The following is a 21,997-nucleotide window of genomic DNA, read 5'->3' as shown; positions in this document are numbered from 1 at the left end:
GATTACAGTTCTTGTTAAATATAACTTTCTTAGGAAAATAGCCAGCTGCACATTACTTCATAGCCTGACAGTCTCTCACTGTCTGCTCCTGCCCTAGCTCACTCTTCAGATCAGCTGTGCTCATCTGCTTTCTAGGAAGTGATACATCTACAAATACAGTTGCGTAAACCTGCACATTTCAAATATATGACCTGTGTTTGTGTCTCTTAAATAAATACATCCATTCAATAGTGTGCTCAGGGACAAAAATTGGAGTCAGTTATGAAAAGGGAAGGTAGAAAGAAAGCAGATTCAAGTCAGATGGCTTTCAAGCACAAAAGGCTTATGTTTCCCAAAAGCATCTAAAAACTAGCCATCAAATTCAGGTGTCTTTCAACTCTTTGCAATTCTTAATGGAGTCACCTCCGTGCAAATGACGGAATTTGTGAACTGCAACACCAGCATGACAAGAAGAAGCACCTTACCTGCTACCTTGACCTGGGTGGGTCTGCAGGCTCTGCATGGCAGCACTTGGAACTCCTCCGCCTGGTACATGGAGTAGTCAGTGCTTGCAACCACCAGCCTGTCCCCGGGTTTCCATGAGCTCACATCATCCACCAGATTCAGGACTGTGCTGTTCACGTTGGTGTCAATGGTTACCGTAAGCTTTGGCTTCACTGAAAAGCCAAAATGGAAGAGTGAAGAATCATTAATTTTATCAGAAAATGCTTGGGTTTGGTTTGTTTTTTTTTTTTTTCCCCCTGGAATGCTGCCAATAATTATGATTTCCTCATGCAACAAAAAGTAGTTAACTCTTCCAAATATGCTTTTTACTGGCTTTGGCTTGGAAAGTGAGCAAATAAGAAAGTGTTTTCCTTTAGTTGCAGGCAGGTGGATATTCCACTAACCCCCAGACTAAATTTAAATGTAGCTCTTAGTGGCTCTTTCTCACCACACCCACTTAGCAGCAGCACTGTGGGTGCTGGGCACTGTTATTTACAGCAGCCAAGTCATCTTTAACTTAATGACTGTTTTTTTCCAGCAAAACAACAGTCTTCCACCCTTCTTTTCCTGCCAGCTGAGCACCAAAGAATCCTAATGACCTATCTAATGACCTGGTTAGGGACAGCGCAGTGTTGGAATTAATAACTACAAAATAAAGGATTACTTTCAAAACCTGTTGTCTTCACACGCTCTGATTGACTAATCCTACCTCATCCCAAAATGCTTTAGCAAAAGACAAGATATTTACAGGAAGGGACTTGCCAAGTATTTGCCATGGCCTTCCTGGGTTTTTGAGACACCACCCTGTTGCCTCTGTTAGCGCTCAGGAATTTTTCCTGAGATAAATCTTCAGCCGTTTTATCTGTGTTCACGTCAGTAGCCCAGCTGAAGTTTTAGCCTGGGAAACTACTCAGGTTGTTCTTGCACCGAGCAAGAGCCAGTCATCAGAAGACAGTATTCCTGCTTTTCCCTGGTCCAGCTTTCAAACATGGGGCACATACCAGATCTGCCACACAAGAACCGTACTCTGTAGTTCTGGCAGCCCTCGCCCGTCTGGTCCTTGCCATGGCACAGAAACCTGTAATCATGGCCACTCTTGTAGAAAACCTCAGTTGTTAAATTAGCTCCATCAAGCGTCATTGCCTGGAATGAGAATAGAAATATAAAACATTGATGCCATTAGAAGAGGCTTTTGCTTTGTTTTAGGTGATGCACAACAGTTTTATAACAAAACATTGTGACTGTTATGTGTATTATCCAGCAGGCCCTCCAGCTGGTGCTCAAACACAGCTATTTTATCAGCAAGCTGCATGGATTATTGCTAGGTACATGCCATTTTCCCGTATCTGTATTAAGACAATGCGCTTGTTTGGGAGGAGTATTCTGAGTTTCACTAACATCTGTCTCAATGCCCTAGATTTTTCTCTTGCCATTGGTGAGAGCAGATGAAAACACTGAACACGGATGCTTGCACCCAAATGAACTCCTGGTTTCAAGCCTGTTGACTGCACTCATTTCATTGCTGGTGGCTAGGCTGTGTCTGAACCCTACAGAAGGAAGAGTTAAGGGTCTTATTTCTTCTCTTTACATGGGTCAGTCTCTCTAAGAAAAAAACCCAAAGCTGCTGCAGTACCCATTGCTCCAAAAAGAACAAGAAGAGGTGGCCTTTTCTTGCATACAAGTAGCAGCCTGTGGAGCTGCCTTGAGAAAAAAGGCTGTATCATGCCAAGAAGCAGTTGTAGCCACTCCTGTGCTCCTGCTGGGGCAATGTCACCCCTCAGGGTCATGTTAAATATCACAGTCCAGCTCTACAGCTTTTAATTTTCTTGACTCTTTCACAAAGATGTGATGCACTGTATTGGGCAATCCAAATATCACGTGCATTTTAACAAGGCACCAGGAGATAAGCCATCTTTCAATGAAGGGTCTGATCCTGATTCTCTCACTCATGCAGACTTTCCTTATTAACATGCACGCCCTGCTACCATGTATGGGATTAGCACTGTCAGCTGAAAGAATGTGCCTCTGGCTGTGCTGCACTTCTGTTATTATCATCATATTTTCAATTTTCTTGTATGTAGTATAGTTGGAGCAGGCCAGCTGCTATAAATCAGTGTAACTTTATGAAAGCAATGAGCAACACCAGATTACACTACCTGAGGATTTGCCCTAAAATCTGCAGGATAAACTGAAAAATGTTGTCTCACTTTTAATATACATGGAAAAAAAAAATAAAAGTAATTGCCATTTAACCGAAGAGAAGAGAAGGTTTGTTTCTTGAACAGAATAATATCTTTCTTGTTTCTCTTTTAATATGCATGCTAGAAGACGCTGTATCATAACAAACATCTGACCCATTTTGAACTAAGTTGTCACTTCTAATATATGTATATGGAAGCAGAAATTAATGTGGATTTGCTAAGACCTGGCAGAAAATTATAGGGCAGATTTTTCCTTTCTGTTCAAGAGGAGATTTTTTATAACATCTAGCCCTGGAAACTCTCACTCATGCTGTCAGCATTCCCGTTCACTTCAATAGCCACATTCTTGTGAATAAGGACAACTCTGCTGATTCAGAGTATGCAGGAACCTTAAGTTCAGCCTCCCACAGATATGAAGTATTTTATTGTCTTTTGCTAGGCAATGCTTCTGCTACAGTTGTTTTACCAGGTAGACATATAAAGTATATGGTGAACATACGCAAAAAAAAAGCTTGGCTTTTTCTTTTTCTTTTTTTTTTTGGTCCTTAAAGAGGCTCTTGCAGTCTCAGAACAGGTATATGACTTCTCCCCAGCATGCTGGCCTGATGGCATAACTATAATGTTTAGCCCCGAACAGAATTCAGATATCTTTCCACAGATTAAAAACAACTGCCTCCAAAAACTGGCTGCAAGCTCACCAATATTTTTGACAACCTACTACAGTTGGTAGCTTACCATCTCATTACATTTTGTGATTAATTTTTTAGGTAGGGTCCATTCCATGCCCATTTCAAAACTGACATTTTCATGTGTTTTTTCCTTCTAATCTTCCAGCAGGGAACCACATATTTCATCACAGCATCTGTGCTGTCCGTGACCCCATCTGTACTCCTTTTCATGCCAGAAGTCAGAATTTACTGAAAGGAGCTCAATTCTATAAACTTTTGTCTCAGAATGATACAAGCGTGAATACCAGATCTTGTTGGTTATGTATTAGAGCTGTAAAATAAATGGTGTCTTTAATTTAGAAACAAAAATTACTGACAAGCATGATTATTTTGGGTTCAGTGTCAGTCCAAAGAGAACTTGCCCCTCTAAAGTGAGTGGTAAGCTAGCCTACCTGGATGTCAATGGGTTGCCTACAGATTTTATCAGGATGAGCAGCTTTGAAGTCAGAAAGCTTCTCCGTGTCCTTAGATCTCGCTTTATCAGGCTTCTCAAACCACTCTGTCCATTCTACATCTGGAGACAAGTGCAAACAAGAGAAGTCATTTGAAAGTCAAGCTTAATGAATGCAGCAAAAATGCATGAAGCGTAATATGATCTCAGATATCATTCACAAGTTTCTTCACTGGTGATCTGATTCCTGCCTCTTCCTGCCAGTGTGTCAGCCGCTTTTAATGATGCTGTGAAGGGTAACAAGCCAAGGGAGAGCCGAGTTATTAAAAGCTACATAATTGGAGTATGCAGTATGAGCATTATTAATAGGTATGGATTTTGGATCTGTGTCCTCCTTAGCTGCCTTTTCTGATCTTCAGATCAAGTTACGACCAGTTACTGTATGTTGTCTGAAACATGGACATGATGACTATGCAGTCAAAAGAAGTAAGAGGCTGTGTGTGATCTCTTAGATCATAAGAGATGGAATTTCATACCCAGTGCAGTAAAGGAAAAAAGATCCCAGTTACTCAGAGAGTCCTGGAGACAATTGGGGAAAGAATCTGTGCATGTTCTTTACTTGGGTAAGCAGTGATGTAAATAGCAGCTAGCAAGTACACTCTTCCCAAATGGAGAAGTATTGCAATAAAAAGGATGATTCACCCTATTTGTCAACTGTCTACCATGGAGTTAAATGGCACACAAACATCTTACCTTGAACCCACTCACTAGTCGAAGAGATGTTAAAATGTTCTCCATTCTCAGCTTTGAACAGTTTGAATACTTTGGCCACAGCTGACCCTTTGTGACCTGTAAGAAAACAAACATTGGTAAAATCACTGAATGCAATCGATAAAAGTCAGAACTGAAAAGGTAATGGTCCATGTGTATGCTTGCATATTTTGGCTACATTATGCAGAGTTAGCCCTGCACAGCTTCCAAAAAAATTTACTTATCTTGGAATGAGGCTTCAGACACTTTTATAACTGCTTGGACAATCAGGAGGAAAAAACTTCAAGAATCAAAAGAGGATAAAAAAGATCAATGATTTGTAATATATTGCTATTTTTATTTGATGATGTAGCAAGTCATGTTGTTAGCTGCTCTTGAAAATGTCATGAAAAGACACAGACTCAAAAGTCTTCACTTTACAAGAAAATGGTTTTTCAGGAGTATTTGAGTCTACCAATACAGGATACACTGATTAAAATTTCAGCTGGTGTGAACTGGGTTTGTTCCATAGCTTTGTATCTAAGAGAGGCAGTGTTTGAGCTCAGTGGAGTTACACGGATTTACACTGGTGCAGGATTGCACCTTTTATCTCAGGGTTTGGATAACCTAGGTTATACCCCACTCAGCTGTTTCAGCTGCATTAATGGGATGAAGCAATTTAAACAGAGAGCATTCAATTAAATATGTCTAATCACCAGTTGCTCACAGCTTCAATGTAATGCAGTGTTAAGTGAAAATACCATTGACCAAATTAGTCTCAGCCATAACTGCAGTAACTTCCAGAGATAATGTCAAGCCAGCATTCTCTGCATTAATTACCTTGATATTCAATGTGGTCTTCAACAGAAGAGGAGGGATTTCCTTTAACAGTAATAAAACTCCATGGGTGCCTGGAAAATGAAAATGAGAAATGATCAAGTTATGTCATGTATGAGATGCGTATTTTTTAGAGCTTAATATTCTTGCATGTCTCAGGGCCACCACATTCAAAACAGTCTGATTAGCGTGACAGGCATCTTAGTTAAAATTAAAAATATCTCAACACTCTACATTTCTTCAGTAAATACATCAAAAGAGAAGGAAGCTTGAAGATAAATCTCCATTTAATACACTCTTGTAACAAGTGTGTTTCTCTTTTAAATGACTGTTTAAAGAAGCCTGTGTGTGACAGATCCAAGGGACAATGGCAACTCCTCGGGGAGCCTGAAAATCTTTCTTTTTTTGTATGTGCTTGTGCGCACATGTGTACACTAAGGAGTATGAAAAGAAACCACTTTTGCTCAGATAAATTTAGCTCATGCTGAAACCCTGTATACCACAATTGTCTTTGGAATGACCTATGAGAATTGCTAATAGGCTGGCTGGCAAAGGACAATAAAAAATACCTAGATAGTCTCTGCATATCTAGTTTCCTTATTTTGAACACTGAACAGGGATAAAGGTTTATGAGCCTGAATTGTCTGTTCAAATCTGATCCCGTGTCAGAAGTAAGTTCATTACTGCCTGGTGGTTACTGGTTGAGTAGGTTCAGTATCTATCAGCAACACTGGAGAATGACCACATGGATGAGTAAGCAATGGAGACAGAGACTAAAGTGCCTCCCAACCTTGGAGATGAACTCTATTAGTAGGGGTCAGGAGGGAGTTTTATCTCTGAAATAGAAGTAGTTCAGGCATAACTGCTCTTAATGACTAACAGAATAAAAAATATGCTTTTAGGGTGGTAGGGACACTGTCACCCCTATCCTGAATTTAACAAACAGTCCCACAGATTAAATCATGTCTCTGTAGGTATAAATACCTAGTGATTTCAGTTGCATCAAGATTCACCCTTGAGTCTAAGGTGACCTGCAACATTTACCATCTGCTGGTATAAGTGAAGTTATAAACCACTTTGGGACTTCAGAAGAAAATATATACAGACATTGACAGAGAGCCACTAAAACATGCACAAATCACCACTGGCATGAGCTGGGCTTTGCTGGGGTTCGCAGCCCCGGGCCTTGGGGGCGGCAGGAGGAGGTTCTGGGTGAGCACTGGTGCACCCCATGCCGTGCCGAGGCCCCACGCACGCACTGGCCACGGCTCCTCAAGGGGAGGCAGCCCCAGCGGCGTGTCCTCGGCCCGAGCACAGGACAGGCTCAGCAGAAGCTGCCAGCACAACTGCCTCGGGAGCCTGCCAGCGAGCCAGATGCTCCTGCTGGAAAACTTGCCTGTGCGCCAACCGCCGAAGGCACTGCCGGGCTGTGATCTCCATCCAGGGAGGGAAGGAGGATGGGGGCAGGAAGGACACTTTATCACTCAGTAGGCAAGATAGATTTTTAAAAATGATTAGGTTTTTTTTTTTTTTTTGGTCACCAAATTCAAAACAAATGACAAGAATAATGATGGTCCAAAAATAATCTCAAAAATAATCTAAATAAGGAGCTATCTAGTTCTGAAAATCAAGGCTTGGCCCCGTTTCATATGTTAAAATACTTGTTTCTCCCAGATATTTTGTCACTAAAAATAGTTTTAAATTCATTCAACCCTGACACATAAGGACACATGCCATCGGTCTGGGCTATATGAAGTGAAGGGACCAGTAAGTCCAGAACCAAAACAATGATATTTGGGTGGGATTCCAAAGAGAACAACTATGTCATCAAGTGCAGAAAGGCTTTCTTTAAATTTATTAGTAGATGGTAAAAAAGGCTCACAAACAGTAAACTCACTTTTCAAAAGGACAACAATAGAGGAATGCAAGATTTTCCTTTCATTCCTAATGTTCTGGACCCAGCAAATGGGCAACTGAAAGAGATGCCAAGAGCACAGAAGCATTTTTGGATAAATCAGCATTGCTCATCGGCTCTGTTACAGCAAGGGGGAGTTGCACAACTTTACAATCTGGTTGAATGTGGAGCAACTGGAGGTAGACAGGAATTTGTCCATGTAATCCCCGCCACCACCCCAGTCAGAAAACAACCCAGTCTACGGCTGAATAGCCCGACTCAAGTGGCAGCTCACAAAATGTGAAAATAGAAATTTCCTAAGGCAAATAACTGCCTGGGGCTTACACTGTTATTGTCTCAGTGATGCCCATTGTCAGTCCCAGCCATCGCAGGGAGCTGAGAAGATCTGACAACCAGGATTCAGCAGGACCAGCCAGCAAACCCCGGGTGCTGGGCAGTGAGTGGTGAGAGTCCGTACGTGGGCATGTTAGAAAGAAAAATCCATCCACTCTCCTCTGTCAGAGCCTTCCTTTGCCACACAGGTTGAAGTATGTACATGCGTGTGTAACTTTCTCATCTTGAACATGGTTTTTTTTAAGGTCTTCCAAAATGCACCTGTCAGGTATATACATCCTTATTCATAGTTACAGATGTGTCTGAAACATAAACCAGTATGTCTAAATCTTATTACACTAAAGTGAAGTGGAAATTAAATTTCCATAAGGAGAAAAGCTTGGATACATCTGACAAAGCTGTCTGTCTTCCACTCTGCTATCTAGCTGCTTTTTTAAATCTGGTCCCAGCTGCCATCCAGATAATATTTTTTTGAAAGTTGATGGACTTGAATGCTGAGAAGACACCTAAAAATACAGTCTTTTAAATAATGGACCAAGATGCAGGTATTTTTTCCACATACCAATATGCTGGTGTGAGACAATATTTACCAACTACTACCACTTTATTGTACCCACAATGTCCCTATTATTTATATAAGGAAATATTGTGGCATTTCAGATAACATGGCAAGGATTAGCTTTCTGACTACAAACAATAGCCATGTGAAAAGTCACACTTCCATGGATGAATTTCTATGGTATTTCCATTATAAGCATTTATAGCAAAGAAGTGAGAAACTAGCATTAAAACACCACAGCAGCCTAAAAGCCTCAAGTGCAATTTACTTTCATAAACATATGCAAAACCCATCAATTTCTTCCTGTTGCACAATTGGGGAAAAAAGGTATAATGTTCAAAAATCTTTTTCTGTTTCCCTAATTTCAGTGTTTGAAAATAAACCCAGCAGGCTACTGGGATTTAATATGGGGTCTGGGTATTTGAGAGCAAGCATTGCACTGATGGAGATAGCCTGGTTTTGTAGACTATTTCTGCAGCCGTTGTTGATTGTTTGAAATGCATTATCTGGTGCACAGGAGTCCCTGTAATATTTAACACAACCTCTTCATCAACCACCCCAAATCTTACTTCATCTGCACATGCCCAGCTGACACATGTCTATTCCCACAGTATTGAATCACTTCTCCCTACAAGGCAGATTTATTTTTTTGTGTGTGTGTTCTGCAGTGGCCCTCTTAGCGCCTCTTAAAAAAAAAAAGCCTATGTAAATTCAGATGAACACAAAAAAATATAATGGCTACAGTTGAGTAAATAGCAAATATTCTCAACAGTGTGTGTGCCAACACAGACACTGTGTTGGCCACAAAAGTGTTTACAGTTCACAGCATAAATTCATGCTTGCTAAATTTCTGTGCTGCACAAGTCCCTGAATATGTACTGGACAAGCTGAAGAATAAGCTGTATGTATGTCTATATGTATTTATCCAGGGCTACATGGCTACTATTCTACCCTCCTTAATGCTCAGCCTATCCAACCCACTATATGTGTGCAGATATGCTTGTTAAATCTTTGGGGGATGGCTTGAAAATAAATTGGAATAAGTAACTTGTGGGAACGATATCTTGGAAAAACATCTTTTTTAATGTGAATCATATGCTATTCCTCAATCTGCTAATAAAAATACCCAGTATAGACACTGAGTGCATCTTGAACTATCTAATTAACTGCTAAAGCTTCACATTGAGAAGTTTCCCTCTTTATTTTTTTTTTTCCATGTGAAAGAACTTTGTGCCTTTGGGAGACTGGAATTATTTGGACATCTCAGGAGCATAATAAAGCCTCTGTGCTGAGAGAACTGGCAGGACTGGCACATACCTAAACCCAAGGTGGAGGAAATGCTTGCTGCCCAGTTTGGTCATTGCTTTCCTGGCCGAGTCATCCAAGTTTCTAGATCCTTCATCGTTCACTGCAACTGACAGGATCATGCCATTTGCAACTCTGCCCAAATACTGGGCAAGACGTATGCTTTCCTCTTTTGCTCTGTAGGTATCAAACCTAAAGAGATAAAAACACCCCAAAACATTTACTTCAGTGAGCATCACAGCTTTATGTACTGAAAAGGAAGTGCTATAAAGAAATAACTCTTCTGTATTGTTTGCAGGAATGACATTATCCAGTTGCAAAAGCAGTTGCCTAACAGGATATATTAGGGGTTTCTGCTGAATTGATTAAACTCTAGTTGACAGAATATCAAGGTAGTAACACTACTCACGCTTTGAATTTGGAGATTACTGATCTAGAAAGAATTGTATATCCATGTAATAACACCCATTTGAACAAGACACTAAAATGCATGTTTCTGAGCTTGCTGAGATGCTGTCCCCAACTTGTTCCCAAAGATTGTCACACCTAGACAGTTAAAAAGTCACTCACCGATCTGAATGGACAACTGCCCCCGTCTTTGGGTCAATTACATGGACAATGACACCTCGATGGCCCCAGCTCCTTTCAAAGTAATATCCACCTTCTTCCATGCCACCAGGATGAAGAGTCTTGTTTAAGAAAGTCCAGGACAGCTTTTTCTTTCCGTGGATCTCAAGAGTGCCACCCTTACTTACTCCAAGATATTTCCGCCCAAAGTAGGGATTCGGCTGGCTGCTGTCATCCGCTCTGCAGAAGGAAGGGAAGGAAGGAACCAGTTTTGGGTTTGTATCTGACAGTGAAGGATCCTGTCCCCCTGTTCTGCTACAGCCCAAGGAGAGAAGTGTCATGATTTCCAATACATTCCTTTTAACTACTCTAAGAATCAGCAACTTTTTACATTGTACAGAAAATAAATTATTTTAAATAATATTAGCAACTACTGAAGACTAGCAGCAATCTGGAATGCAGATTATACACGTTATTCATTATATCCAGGACAGAGAAGGTCTGAAGCCCAGACTGAATTACATGTTTGTGTTTTTGAATTCTGGAGGAAGTTAGGACCCTAACCGGGATCTAGGATGTCTAGTGGTTGTTAAATATGAGTTTGGCATCCTTGAAATTCTAAGAGATCTTGTAGAAAGCTGCAAGACATAAACGTACTATCCTTTGGCTCACCACTCTTATGCAGAAAGAAAGGATGTTTAGGGAGGAAAATTTTCACAGTAAAAGAACCCCTCAGGTTTTAAGCCTATTCTGGAAAATCAGCTTGAGTGGAGGCAAGGTGCATGCTGATTTTCTGGCATGCCCAAATACCCCAGTGTTCATCTCCCGGTAGGATTTTGAAGCCAGAACCAGTACTGTGTCAGTTTTTTACAGGCCACTTAAATTGCTTAAACAGCTATTGAACTTTCCACAGAGTGCTCTTGATAAGTGTATCTGAGAAAATGTAATTTTAAGGAACATTTTTGTTCTCTGTTGTGGAATAGAGATCTTAGGAAGTTCTAAGACAATATTTTATCATGCATACATACCTCCCATATAAGATGATAACCACATTGCTTTGGTAAGGGCACATCTCACTGCCGATATGTAACTGTCCATCATTTTCAATGAGTATATGTCTAGTACGCAAAATTATAGGCTTCACATCATCTTTAATGACCAGTTTTCCTAAGTAGAAAAGGTTATGACATTTGCTTTAACACACAGCAGCTCATCAGAGATTGTGATACCATTGTGCTAAACCCAGTTCTGGACTCTCATCTCAATTTTTGAAAAATTCTGCCCATCCTCCCCAAAACAGCTCTCAATACAAATCCTAAAAACATTACATGTTTTTTATTCAGTCCAATTCTTGAAGAATGTTAAGATTTGCGTGAAAGAGGACTCATTCAAAACTGAGACAGAAATTCAGAGTTAAGGTGAATAAAAGCTATTCATGCTAGGAGCCACCAGCAACACTATGACTCTGTCCTTAGAAACAGAGGCACATATGTATCTGCCCTGTTCTGAGACCCTGAGAACACAGCTATTGCAGTATGATGTTATCAGGACAATGATTTTGTAAAAAAATGGTTTTGAAACAAAGCACAGAAGTAGCACTAATGAGTATACTGAGCTACTTCTGTAAATTCTCCAGAGAGGACAGCAAATAGGTTGATTATAACAGCTAAAGAACTGATAGCATCTCAGCTACCACCCACACTTGTACTGAATTAAAGCTGTGTTTGTCCAGTAGCCACCCACTTCTCAGCAAGAAGCAGGAAGCTCTCCCAGTATGAGACAGAGTGATTTAAATAGCCACAGTGAAAAGGACACATCACCCTGCCTTGCCACCAGCACGTTTTACCTCCATCAGTGATGTGGATAGAGTGGACAGTTGCAGAAGAAGAGAGGAGGAGCTTCCTGCCATTACGTATTTCAATGCGGTTTTCTTCGTTGTGACCTGGGTTCCAGCTTTCTAACTCAGGATCCTTATCAGGACATGCGACAGCTGCCTCTGCTGGGTAGAGGTGGAGAGTAAAGACAATTACCGTTTGTTCAGTGCAAGACAGAAAGCTCTGTATCTGGGCATCTTTACAATATCATTCTCGGTACCCCCCTTTGCTGACTCCCTGGAACACAGCAGTATCTCAGTGCAGCAAAGTACATGTGGGTCATGACCAAAAGAAAACAAACAGCAGCTTAAGCTGTATGGTTTTCCATTTTCTGGAAGCATGGAAAAACCCACTACCTGATGCAACGGAGCCTTGGGAGGGATGAAGTTTCCAGAAAACTACCGGGAAGAGGCTGTAACTGAGCCCTTCCTGCAGTGACCTTCAGCTCTGTTCACACCATCCAGACACAATGCCTTTCACAAGCCCAGGGAAGATGCTGGTGAAAGGGTAAAACAACTACTACCTTTAAAAGTACCTTTAAAATACCTGCAAGGTTTGAAAAGTTTGTTTAATGTAAAGATGTTCAAATATGTTTGCATACGTTTTCACTGGAGAGGGAAAGTAAAAATGCTCAAACTAACATGAAAACACTAAGCACCAAGGAATTGCCAATCCATTCAGTAACAGTGAGCAATAGGTATCTCACAAGGGAGAGACTCCAGGTTTGTGAGCTTTTCCAGGCAGGAGCAATAAAGATTCATTTGCTTTGGGTTCACACATCACCAGTCTCCACACACAAATTTGATTATGGACTGCCATGACGTGTTAGTCTAAATGACTCTCATACCAAATCCAAGAGTCTCATGTTGTAAGCATTTACCTAAGATAAAATATTTCCCTGATATAATCTCATTCGCTATGTGAGCCTCACATCTTACTCTAATCAACAAAACTGCCTGTGCAAGTCCCATGTGTGAGGCATATTTTCTGAGGGTAGAAACCCTTCTAATCCTAGGAAGCTGAGGTCAGTGGAAGTTTGAACAATGAGCCCTTTGCCATCAGAAAGGGTTGGGAGTTCTCACCAGCTCTCCAATTTTTATCCTTTAAAACAAAAACACCATAGGAAAACTACAGGATCCACAAATCAATGATAATAAACATGGGATAAACACCTTGACTTTAGCAGGGTTACATCTCCAGCACTTAGTATAGTAAAGTTGGGTGGTTTTAGCTCCACAGATACTAAAGCATTCAATTAATGGAAAGGACAACAATGTAAATCCATTCAAGGAAACATTTCCCTGTGCTGGTGAAGTTGACAGTGAGCTGCTGTGCGCTGCCACTGTGAAACTTGAGGGTCATCTGTAATTCCACAGCAACAGAAACAAAACCTGTCCATCTGCATTCAGTTTCCTCTCAGATTCTTCCACCAGTTTCACGTCTTAAGAAAATAAGAGATTTGGACCAGCCACTGCCTTAACATCTCCAGAGACCCATTAAATACCAGCTATTCAAGGTAAGCAAAGGACATTTCTTGTGGGTAACATATGCCTTGGCTCTCTGCAAACTTTTTCCATGTACATGAAGTGATCAAATCAGAGAGGGCTAATAATCTATCAGGTAGCAAGTCAAATACTGATAAACATCCAGGACCTGATTTTGATACCACTTGTGCCAGCTGGAAGCTGGAGGTATATTGGTAATGTCAGAGGCACTTTTTCCAATTTACAGTAATTGAGGAAAATAAGAAGGAGTTTCTGAGTTCCTACCAGAAGACACACAGAATTAATAAGAGTTGGAAAAGATAAATATTTCAAGCAAGAAATGAGACTTGCATTGTAAATAGACGTTCAAATATAACTGTAATACACACTGGCAACAGATTTTTAAAAAAAAAGATCTGTTATTCCTATAGGAATAAGGATAATAGAAAAATTTGCTCATGATGAGAAGCTAAATAAAACAAAAAGAATCGATTCAAATGTAGAGATATAATTTATTAACTAGATTAAGAGGACAGGATAAAAGCTTGTTCATTTTTCCATTTACTTGGCTATGCTAGTTTCCAAAAGAGCTTCCTGCAGTCTCAAAAGATGACTTGTGCCCCCAAAATTTATTATTTAGAAACAGAGGGGTAAACAGTGAAGCCTAAGGGGAAATCAAGAGGAATTTACACCAATGTTTGGGATGAAATTAGCAAAAGCCAACACAATCCTGAACAAGGACCCAAATTCTCAGTTCCATTAACCAATTTGTACCAGAGAGCAGGAGCCACGCACATCATCTGCAGCCACTGTGCCAAGGACGCCAGAAGGCTGAGCACATTCTGCCAGCTCGTCCAGGTACCTTGTCGGCATGATTACTGCTCTCTTTGTCATTTTTTAAAATAAGAGTGCAACTTCTACCCTGCACAATGAATTAACTGAATGTTTTGCTTCTTGACCAAAAGGGCCTGAGCACAGCAATGAAGGGTTGCTTCATGCAGCTGCAGCATTTGGGGCAAGACATATGTTCTATGTTTTAAACAAATACAAACCCCCAAGTTAGCTGTATTTAGAATACGTATGTCCAGCTTCCCTTTTTCCCTTTCCTTAACTGCTTAGGAAATGGCTACTTGGAAGAGGCAAAACCCAAGGGGCAGATATGTCCCACCTCAGAGCTTTTTGCTATCCACATCTGGGCTTGGGCAATGCAGCAAAATGCTCAACTTCACCTCCCACAGCCACGGCTATTAGGACATGAGGTTTCTTTTGTTATTTCTTTGTGGCAGTTTGTTGGATTTGGGTTTGTTTTAAGAATGCATGGCAGGGTCTGCGGGATTCCTGAGGGTACTTTCACCTGCTCAAAAATGTCAGTCTTTGCCACTCCAGCTGCCCTTAATCAGGAGTATTGGAATATCAGAAAACTGCTTTTGCCATGACTTTTTTCACTCTGCCCTTGATTCTTATATGAAGAAGAGTGAAAAGCTGCTCAATCTAAACCAGCAATGTCTTTATTTAAAAATAATGTTACAAACCATGTTATATTTTTCCTCATGACAGGAAAACTTACCTGTACTTACAGAAGAGATTACAAACAGAAGAAAAATTAAATTTTCAGCCAGATACTTGGAGATAGGTAGAGCCATTCTTCAGGATTTTTAATTCTCTAAATGGATACCTGTGAAGAAAGAATATCAAGCAAATGTCACTTTTTTTTTTTTCCCCCAGCTCATGCAAAAACCATTCACAGCACAAACAATGACTATATCCAGCTTTATGCCAGGCCACTTCCACTCCCATTCAGCTCCATGGATGAGAACACCTTCATGCTGCTTTGGGACCAGCAAGAAACAGAGCAAGAAATCATGGGCAGCTCCTTACCCTTTGTTTGATTTAGGATAAACCCACTTAGAAATCCAAATAGACACTCAGAAAGCAACCTCCAGATGTAGCCAAAAACACTTTAGGAATGCAGTATAAACATATCCAGCGTCAAGACTCTCTAGGGCTGCATATTCACATGTGCAAAAAAGTAATGAAACACGACAGAGAAGGCGTTTGCAGAGTGACAAATTTGCACAAAGTAACCTTTCAATGGCACCTCTCTCCCCTCGTACTACGCACACATTTTTAGCAATGGTGTTTTGTGCACCCCCAAGATAAACCATATTCACACTTCAGTCTGAAGCATGCAGTTTCTTAGATTTCAGAACCAAGAAAACATTGTCTATTTAATGTGCCAGCCCAGAATTTTCTTGCAAAACCAAAAGCTGCTTTTGAAACTAGTCTGCCTAATGTTTTCATTTCTTCAGTAGCCAACCCCCAGCAAAAACAAACAAGCAGTGTCATGAAAGTCAAAGTTAGAATTAATGTGATTATCTCCAGTTTCCAGTGATTGATTCTGCATCTCTGCCCTGTGTTCATGACAATTTATTGACATGTGTCACACACTGAGTCAAGGACATCCACTTCTGTATTCATAAGACACTTTAAAATTCACATGTAGTCCTTGGAGGCATAAGGTTTTATCATGTAATCCAGTATCTGAGGAATATCAAAGAAATTTATTTGTAGATGTCATGTCACATCACAATGATGAAATAAGATAAATGTATGCACAGCTTGCTTAGATGCAAAATAAAAGCAATTGAAAAAAACTCCAGGGTGCCCCAATTTCTTTAGAGCAAAAAACATATGTTATTTTTCATGTCACTTGTTAATATAAACCAAACAAAAAAACATGAGAAAAAGACATGCAAGAAGCCAGGATTTAGTCTGGAGCAAATTTTACAATGTATATATGCAAAACACATGTCTCTACTTTTCATAAAGGTGATATCTTGAAGTACAATGATATGTTCAAACCACATGTAATCCAATGATTGTATTAAAAATAGCATTAGAACCAGATTTGTCAGGAAATACTCTATCAGGAAAATGTTTGCTTGTTTTGGTATAGTGTATTTGACAGCCATGAGCTCTGGAAACAGCATAGAATTGGGGCTTGGTACAATCAATCAGGTGCTGAAATGCTGTTACAAAGCAGTAGAAAAGAGGAATGCACTTAGTAATGCTATAACTTTGAATGATATACATTGTCAGAGAGCAATACCGTCGCCATGGAATTTGTGCCAGAACCAGGCTGCATGTGTCTGACATTTTAACAGCATTAACCATCAATGTTTGATAAGCCAGGGCTCTTTAAAAGGAACATTATTAGAGGTACGTCCAAAGTCCAGCAGTCACCATTAAAATGTCAAGATATATCAGTGATTATTACACAGCATAATCTGCAAACCCCACCACTAGATTCTGCTTTAATGATAGAGAAAAAACTAAACAAGTGGTAATACTACAGGATGGTCACTGCAGATAAGAGTGTTTCTTATAGCATGGACACAGCTATAGGTTAGTGTTGCATAAATCCAGATTCAAACCGGTAAGGTATTGGTCATAAAATACATTCAGATGATACACGAGTTCACAGAAATAAAAAGAAGGGACCAATTTTTTACCAGTGATGGCATGCATCTGCTCTCCTGTTGCTTCATAGGTAGCAAACAAATGCCTTTGTTCTGGCCCCTTAAAAACTCAGAGGTACATCTCTGCCCTGTCCAGCTTGTGATCTTATGACAGTAACCTGTAGCAAACTGGTAGGAAATCAGTTTAAGAAATTTCACGGCCTTTTCTTTCTTTAGAGCCAAGAACTGCACAGTACTTACCATTAGGTTGTGCAAAATGGCTTCTGGTATTACATCCCCAGTTACTCACCGGGGACTGCTTCCCTGATTACATTAATCTTCCTCAGCAGAGATCACAACAAGCAGTCAGACACTGGAAAGTCATGTAATCTTTGGAGGCATCAGCTGTGTGCGAGGCTCCAATGTTTTTGTAGTGTCTGATCTGCCACAATCCAAAGAATATCCTGCTTATTTTGTGACTGAGGTAGGGTGTTTGATTCAGCTCGCAGTGAGCCCAAGTTCATTGCCGCGTTAGTATTAACTGGCACTCGGGTTGGAAAGGCTGAGAGCTGAGAGGGCCAAGAGGATCCGACTCCTCTGATTCAGCTCTGACTAACACACTGCTGGAAAAATGCTGCTCGGAGGATAATCTCAGGAATTTTCCTTCAAAGGCTCTCAGTTAAGCATCTTTCCCAAATATTACACACAAACATGTTTGATTTTACTGTTTAATATAAGAGGAGGAAGAGATAGTGGCTCCTTTCAATAATGTCTCTTGCTGGCGAGGGCTCGGGAGTGGTTATCTCCTGCCAGCCAGCCGTTTCGTTAGCTCAGCGCTCAGAGCCGCGTGGGGATACAGCCGTACGCTACATCGCACTTGAACGGGCGCCACGTGGCTGACTTCAGCTCTGATGTAACCAGCAATGTCAACAAATCTCCCCGCAGATTCAGGCACTCTGAGAGCATAAAGGCCATACAAGTGTCCTCCTAAGTCTATCAACTCCAACATTTCTCAAATACCATCTGTGACTCCTCCCTTGGGTGAGAAAAGCTTTTTCATCTAGCAATTAAAAGCTGCCTGGCAATGGCAAGCGGGACTCATATCCCTGGATCTGGCAGGGCAGACTTTCTGAAATTATTCCCAGCTGCTGGATCTTTCCAAAAAAGCGAACAATAGCAGCAGACAATGCTAAAAGTAGATGCAGGAAACCATTAGTCCTCAGCTGGCTGCTACTGCAGGTGTCAGCAGCGATACTGTACTAGAGAGTGCACTGCATAGACAGGAATCCCTATCCACCACCCTCCCTGTGGTTTTAATGCTGGAGGCAACTCACAGCATACAGTCCGGAGAGCAAAATGTCAAAGAAATGCTAAGAGGAAGCTGGATTGTCACAGGCATCATGGTGGGGTCACACAGACACCCCGAATCCCAGGGGCAGAGCAGAGCTCTCCGGGGCGGCACAGCCAGCCCTTCAGAAACACACCCCAGGCTCCAACCTCGACTTGCCACCTCACACAACTGGGCCAGCCACCCAAGCCTGGCACCAAAATTTTTAAAAAATAACTCCTGATATTGGGATAAAGCGCTTTTTAAGACTGGCTTGACACACTTTGGAGGATGTACTTTCAGCATCTACTGAAGATGAAGCTTTATAAAGGGGGCATTAACCATCCATTACAAACATGCAAAGACGGACGAAAAGCAGCAGCTACCTGATGTCCCCTGAAAAAAGATGTCAAATAGGAGCAAGAAACCTGATGGCTACTACTGCTGCTACAGCCGAGCCAGAGACACCACAGACCTGTGCAGGGACAAAGCAGGGATCTGGAGCTGTCCCCAGAGAATAACAGGAAAATCTCACATGGAAATGTGCCTTTTAGCCTAATGGGGAGCGAACTCTCAGCAGACACAAATTTGCACTGATGCTTGAGGTGACCTGTGAGTAAAATCTGTGTTCCCCAGGGATCACCCCTGCAAGGCAAGATGCTCCAGGAGACCCCGATGGGTCAGTGCCAGGGCTGGGGTGCACTCCTCATGCTCTGGGTAGCCAAACCTGGACCCTCCCACTGCCACAGCTGATGATGAGGTTTTAGCGGTTTCATGACTAGGTCTGAAACCTTGTTGCATGTTTCCTCACTCATATGCAAATAAGCCACCACCAATTTGGACGCTGATTCCTGAGAGAGGGAGGAGCTGTTTAATTAGCCCTCTGCTATCTTCTTGCTGACATTGCATGGCAGTGACTGTCCTCTCACCTCACTCAGGGAACTTTGCATTTTGGCCCCAGCTGGGAAGATGGATTTGAGGAGCACATTTGTCTTTTTGACCCAAGGACATGCCAGCTCTTGCTCCAGTGACATTCCTGTGCAGAGGGAGCCTTCGCGCATCCAGCCACAAGCACAGCTAAAGCCTTCAGACAGTCTTACAAATAAACAAATGAATTTCTACGGATCACTAATGAAAATGCTTTCCCAGTCCCAGCACATGACAGCAGCGTAGCTGCCTCTGCACTTTATCTTGATCTTGTGCTTGCCACCCAGCCGTTAGCTGCTCTATTTTACTAGCAAGTAGAGGAGGATTAAACTCAGGAACAGACTTTATTTCTCAATGAAATCAATACTGGAGTCAAAAACAGTACTCTGACTTTTTTCCCAATGAACCTTGGTTTCTTATAAATTTATCTAGTAACTTTCCCTACAGGGAAGAAGGTTATTCTCACATATTCCGTATGTAAATATCACTGCAAGTTCCTTGATTCCTGATATTCATAAAACCAGATTCTGAATGAGGAGCAGAAGTTAGAGGAAATTTTTACAACGAATAAATTAAAGGAAACTAAGGTGTTTGCAAATTTGTTGTAATATTGGCAAACTATTTTGTGACAGAAATAAAAGGCAAAAGAAGTTATTTTAAAGCTATGTGTTTTTTCAGAATGAACTTTTTTTTTTTTTTTTTTTTTTTTTTTTTTTGTGCAGAGGCTTACAGACCTTGAAAAGGAAAGGAAGCAATTTTTGGCTCAGCTAAAACAAAATCATTTGCAATTCACACCACTCCACCCATCCGAGGCTGACTGACTCCCAGTTTCACATGCTTTCGAAGTGCTCAGCATTTCACTGAATTAAACCCTCATGAAGTTTTTAAAGCCTCAGAGTGGTGGGAAGCTGAGACCCATTTGCTGAGGTTCAGGGTGCACTGGCTTTGCTGTGCCTGCTGACAGTAACTCAGCATACAGCCAAGCCAATGCTTTCAGGGAGCACCAGAGCTACCGTGTTCCCACTGCAGAAATGCTCTGGGGATAACCAGGATGGCCGTACATCCTGAGTGCATTAGATCTACTGAACATGCCTGGATTATCCGCAGGTCCACGTGGACATGCACAGTCCTTTTGGGCTCCAGCATGCAGGTGGAGATCCTCCTGCTCAGCAAGTCCCTGGGAGGAATATGACAGCTTCCCACAAACACAACGTCCACGCGACACTTACCCCCACAGCTTCACACACCCAGACTTCTGGTGCATGCCAAGTTAGGGGTAGCCTTTGAAAACATCATCTTGAATGTCCCAAGGATCCGTGGAAGAACTGTACCCTCTGCGGAGCGTCCCTGTTTTTGAAGCCTTTTTTCCCTCCCAAGGTAAGGAATGTGTGTGCAGTGGCTGAAGAGGATCACAGCATCCTGAATCCTCTTCAAACTGCTGCTTTTAACTACCCACATAACTGCATCAGGATGTAAATATTTTTCTTTTTGCTTTTGTGGTACTTTACTGTTTGCATCTGGCTCGCCACGGCTCCACGCCTTCCTCTCCAGGACATTTGCCATTTGCTCTCCTTCTGGGGCGGGAGGAGGAATAGACATTTTTCAGAGGTTTAGGCACATTCCTCTCCTTCCTTCACCAGGCTCTTCCTTTGCCAATTATTTAGTCTGAGCCTGGGGTTAGAGCTCTGCAAAGTTTTATTGGGATCCAGGGTCTGGACCTGTCACAGATTATCAAATAAATCTCCAAGAAGCTAAAAGCTTGCTCTGTAAGTACTTGTTCCAACGTTGGGTTTACACTCACAAGCCAAAAACATCTTGCTTTTCTTCCCCTGCACAGCCTCAGAAATCGTAACAATTAGGTACTAATAGGAGTTCAAAGGGACTTCATGGAGCTCCTTAGAGGGTCAGTCCCAGCCGCTCAGGCTCTTGTACCACTTCTCATCCCACTAAGGACATCAGTCTCCATCGTTCCGCGCAGGGGCCAGCACAGGCCCACGATGTCCTGTTCATCACTATCTTATGTTTACTGAGCAGCTTCAGTGATTTCTTCACACTTTCTAGCAAGCCAGCACCTCTCTTCTGGCCAAACCCGACTCGCACCTCTCCTACCTGGTGTGGGGATGGAGCCGCAGTCTCCTTCTCTGCCTGTAAACCTTTCAGGTGTCCTCTCACCCCAGGCCCAAGGACCACCGGGCGGTACGTGTCCGATGGAGGCCAGCGTCCCAGCCGAGGAGTTCAGCCCCACTCAGAGGCACAATATCAGCTGGCCGGAGCGCGGATGCCAGAGCAACTAACTCACCAGGGAGCAAAAGTCTGGCCAACAAAACACTAACCTTTCCCTGTAGCAACTTGCTCTGGCCATTTCTGAGAATTCCAAAGAAACGACGGGACATAGTAATAAAGCCTCCACCTACCTGTTTGAGGCACCCGTGTTACAAAGATATGGATAGTCTGAAATCGTCTGCCCCTTCACTGCTGTCACCAAGTAACATCATGTTCAAACCAAAACGGGGTCTGTCAACATTTCAGGGTAACTTTGTACTTAAACTGTAGTCAGTGAGGTCACCAGTTGTTTCTCTGTTTGCATACAAAGCTCCTTTTTTGTCTTTACTTCAAAAAGCAGCAGCATAAACAAAAAAATCAAAGAGAATTAGCCACTAATACTGGCAGTATTTCAGTCCTCAACGGGAGCAGAAAATCAGTATGAGCATTGTCTGAAAGGAACGCAAGACTTTACCCTACATGGCACATACTTTATCCTGGGTTTTACTCCTGGAAGTCTTTAATTAAATGTTCACATCAGTTGGGCAAACATCATTTCACCAGTTATTAGGTACAGATGGAAACACATTTATACC

General features: G+C 41.7%; 1 protein-coding gene across 2 annotated transcripts in view; it reads right to left on the bottom strand.

Moving 5' to 3' along the window:
• The window catches only part of LOC104363625 (cell migration inducing hyaluronidase 1), a 117,549-nt gene that overhangs the window by 41,053 nt on the left and 54,499 nt on the right, over nt 1-21,997 (bottom strand). For both annotated transcript variants that reach the window (XM_042803818.1, XM_042803819.1), the window contains exons 2-11: nt 14,995-15,102; nt 11,916-12,068; nt 11,098-11,236; nt 10,073-10,309; nt 9,515-9,694; nt 5,394-5,464; nt 4,557-4,652; nt 3,805-3,926; nt 1,485-1,626; nt 465-656 (exon numbers count right to left, since the gene is read on the bottom strand). In XM_042803818.1, the coding sequence (XP_042659752.1) occupies nt 465-656; nt 1,485-1,626; nt 3,805-3,926; nt 4,557-4,652; nt 5,394-5,464; nt 9,515-9,694; nt 10,073-10,309; nt 11,098-11,236; nt 11,916-12,068; nt 14,995-15,070 (1,408 nt within the window). In that variant the 5' untranslated portion in view covers nt 15,071-15,102. The remainder of the gene's footprint in view (nt 1-464; nt 657-1,484; nt 1,627-3,804; nt 3,927-4,556; nt 4,653-5,393; nt 5,465-9,514; nt 9,695-10,072; nt 10,310-11,097; nt 11,237-11,915; nt 12,069-14,994; nt 15,103-21,997) is intronic.

This window comes from Tyto alba, unplaced genomic scaffold, assembly GCF_018691265.1.
Source record: "Tyto alba isolate M040663 unplaced genomic scaffold, T.alba_DEE_v4.0 Super-Scaffold_41, whole genome shotgun sequence".
In the NCBI taxonomy this organism is placed as follows: domain Eukaryota; kingdom Metazoa; phylum Chordata; class Aves; order Strigiformes; family Tytonidae; genus Tyto; species Tyto alba.
The sequence above is the reverse complement of the archived record's forward strand: the minus strand, read 5'-3'. Positions and strand labels throughout refer to the sequence as shown.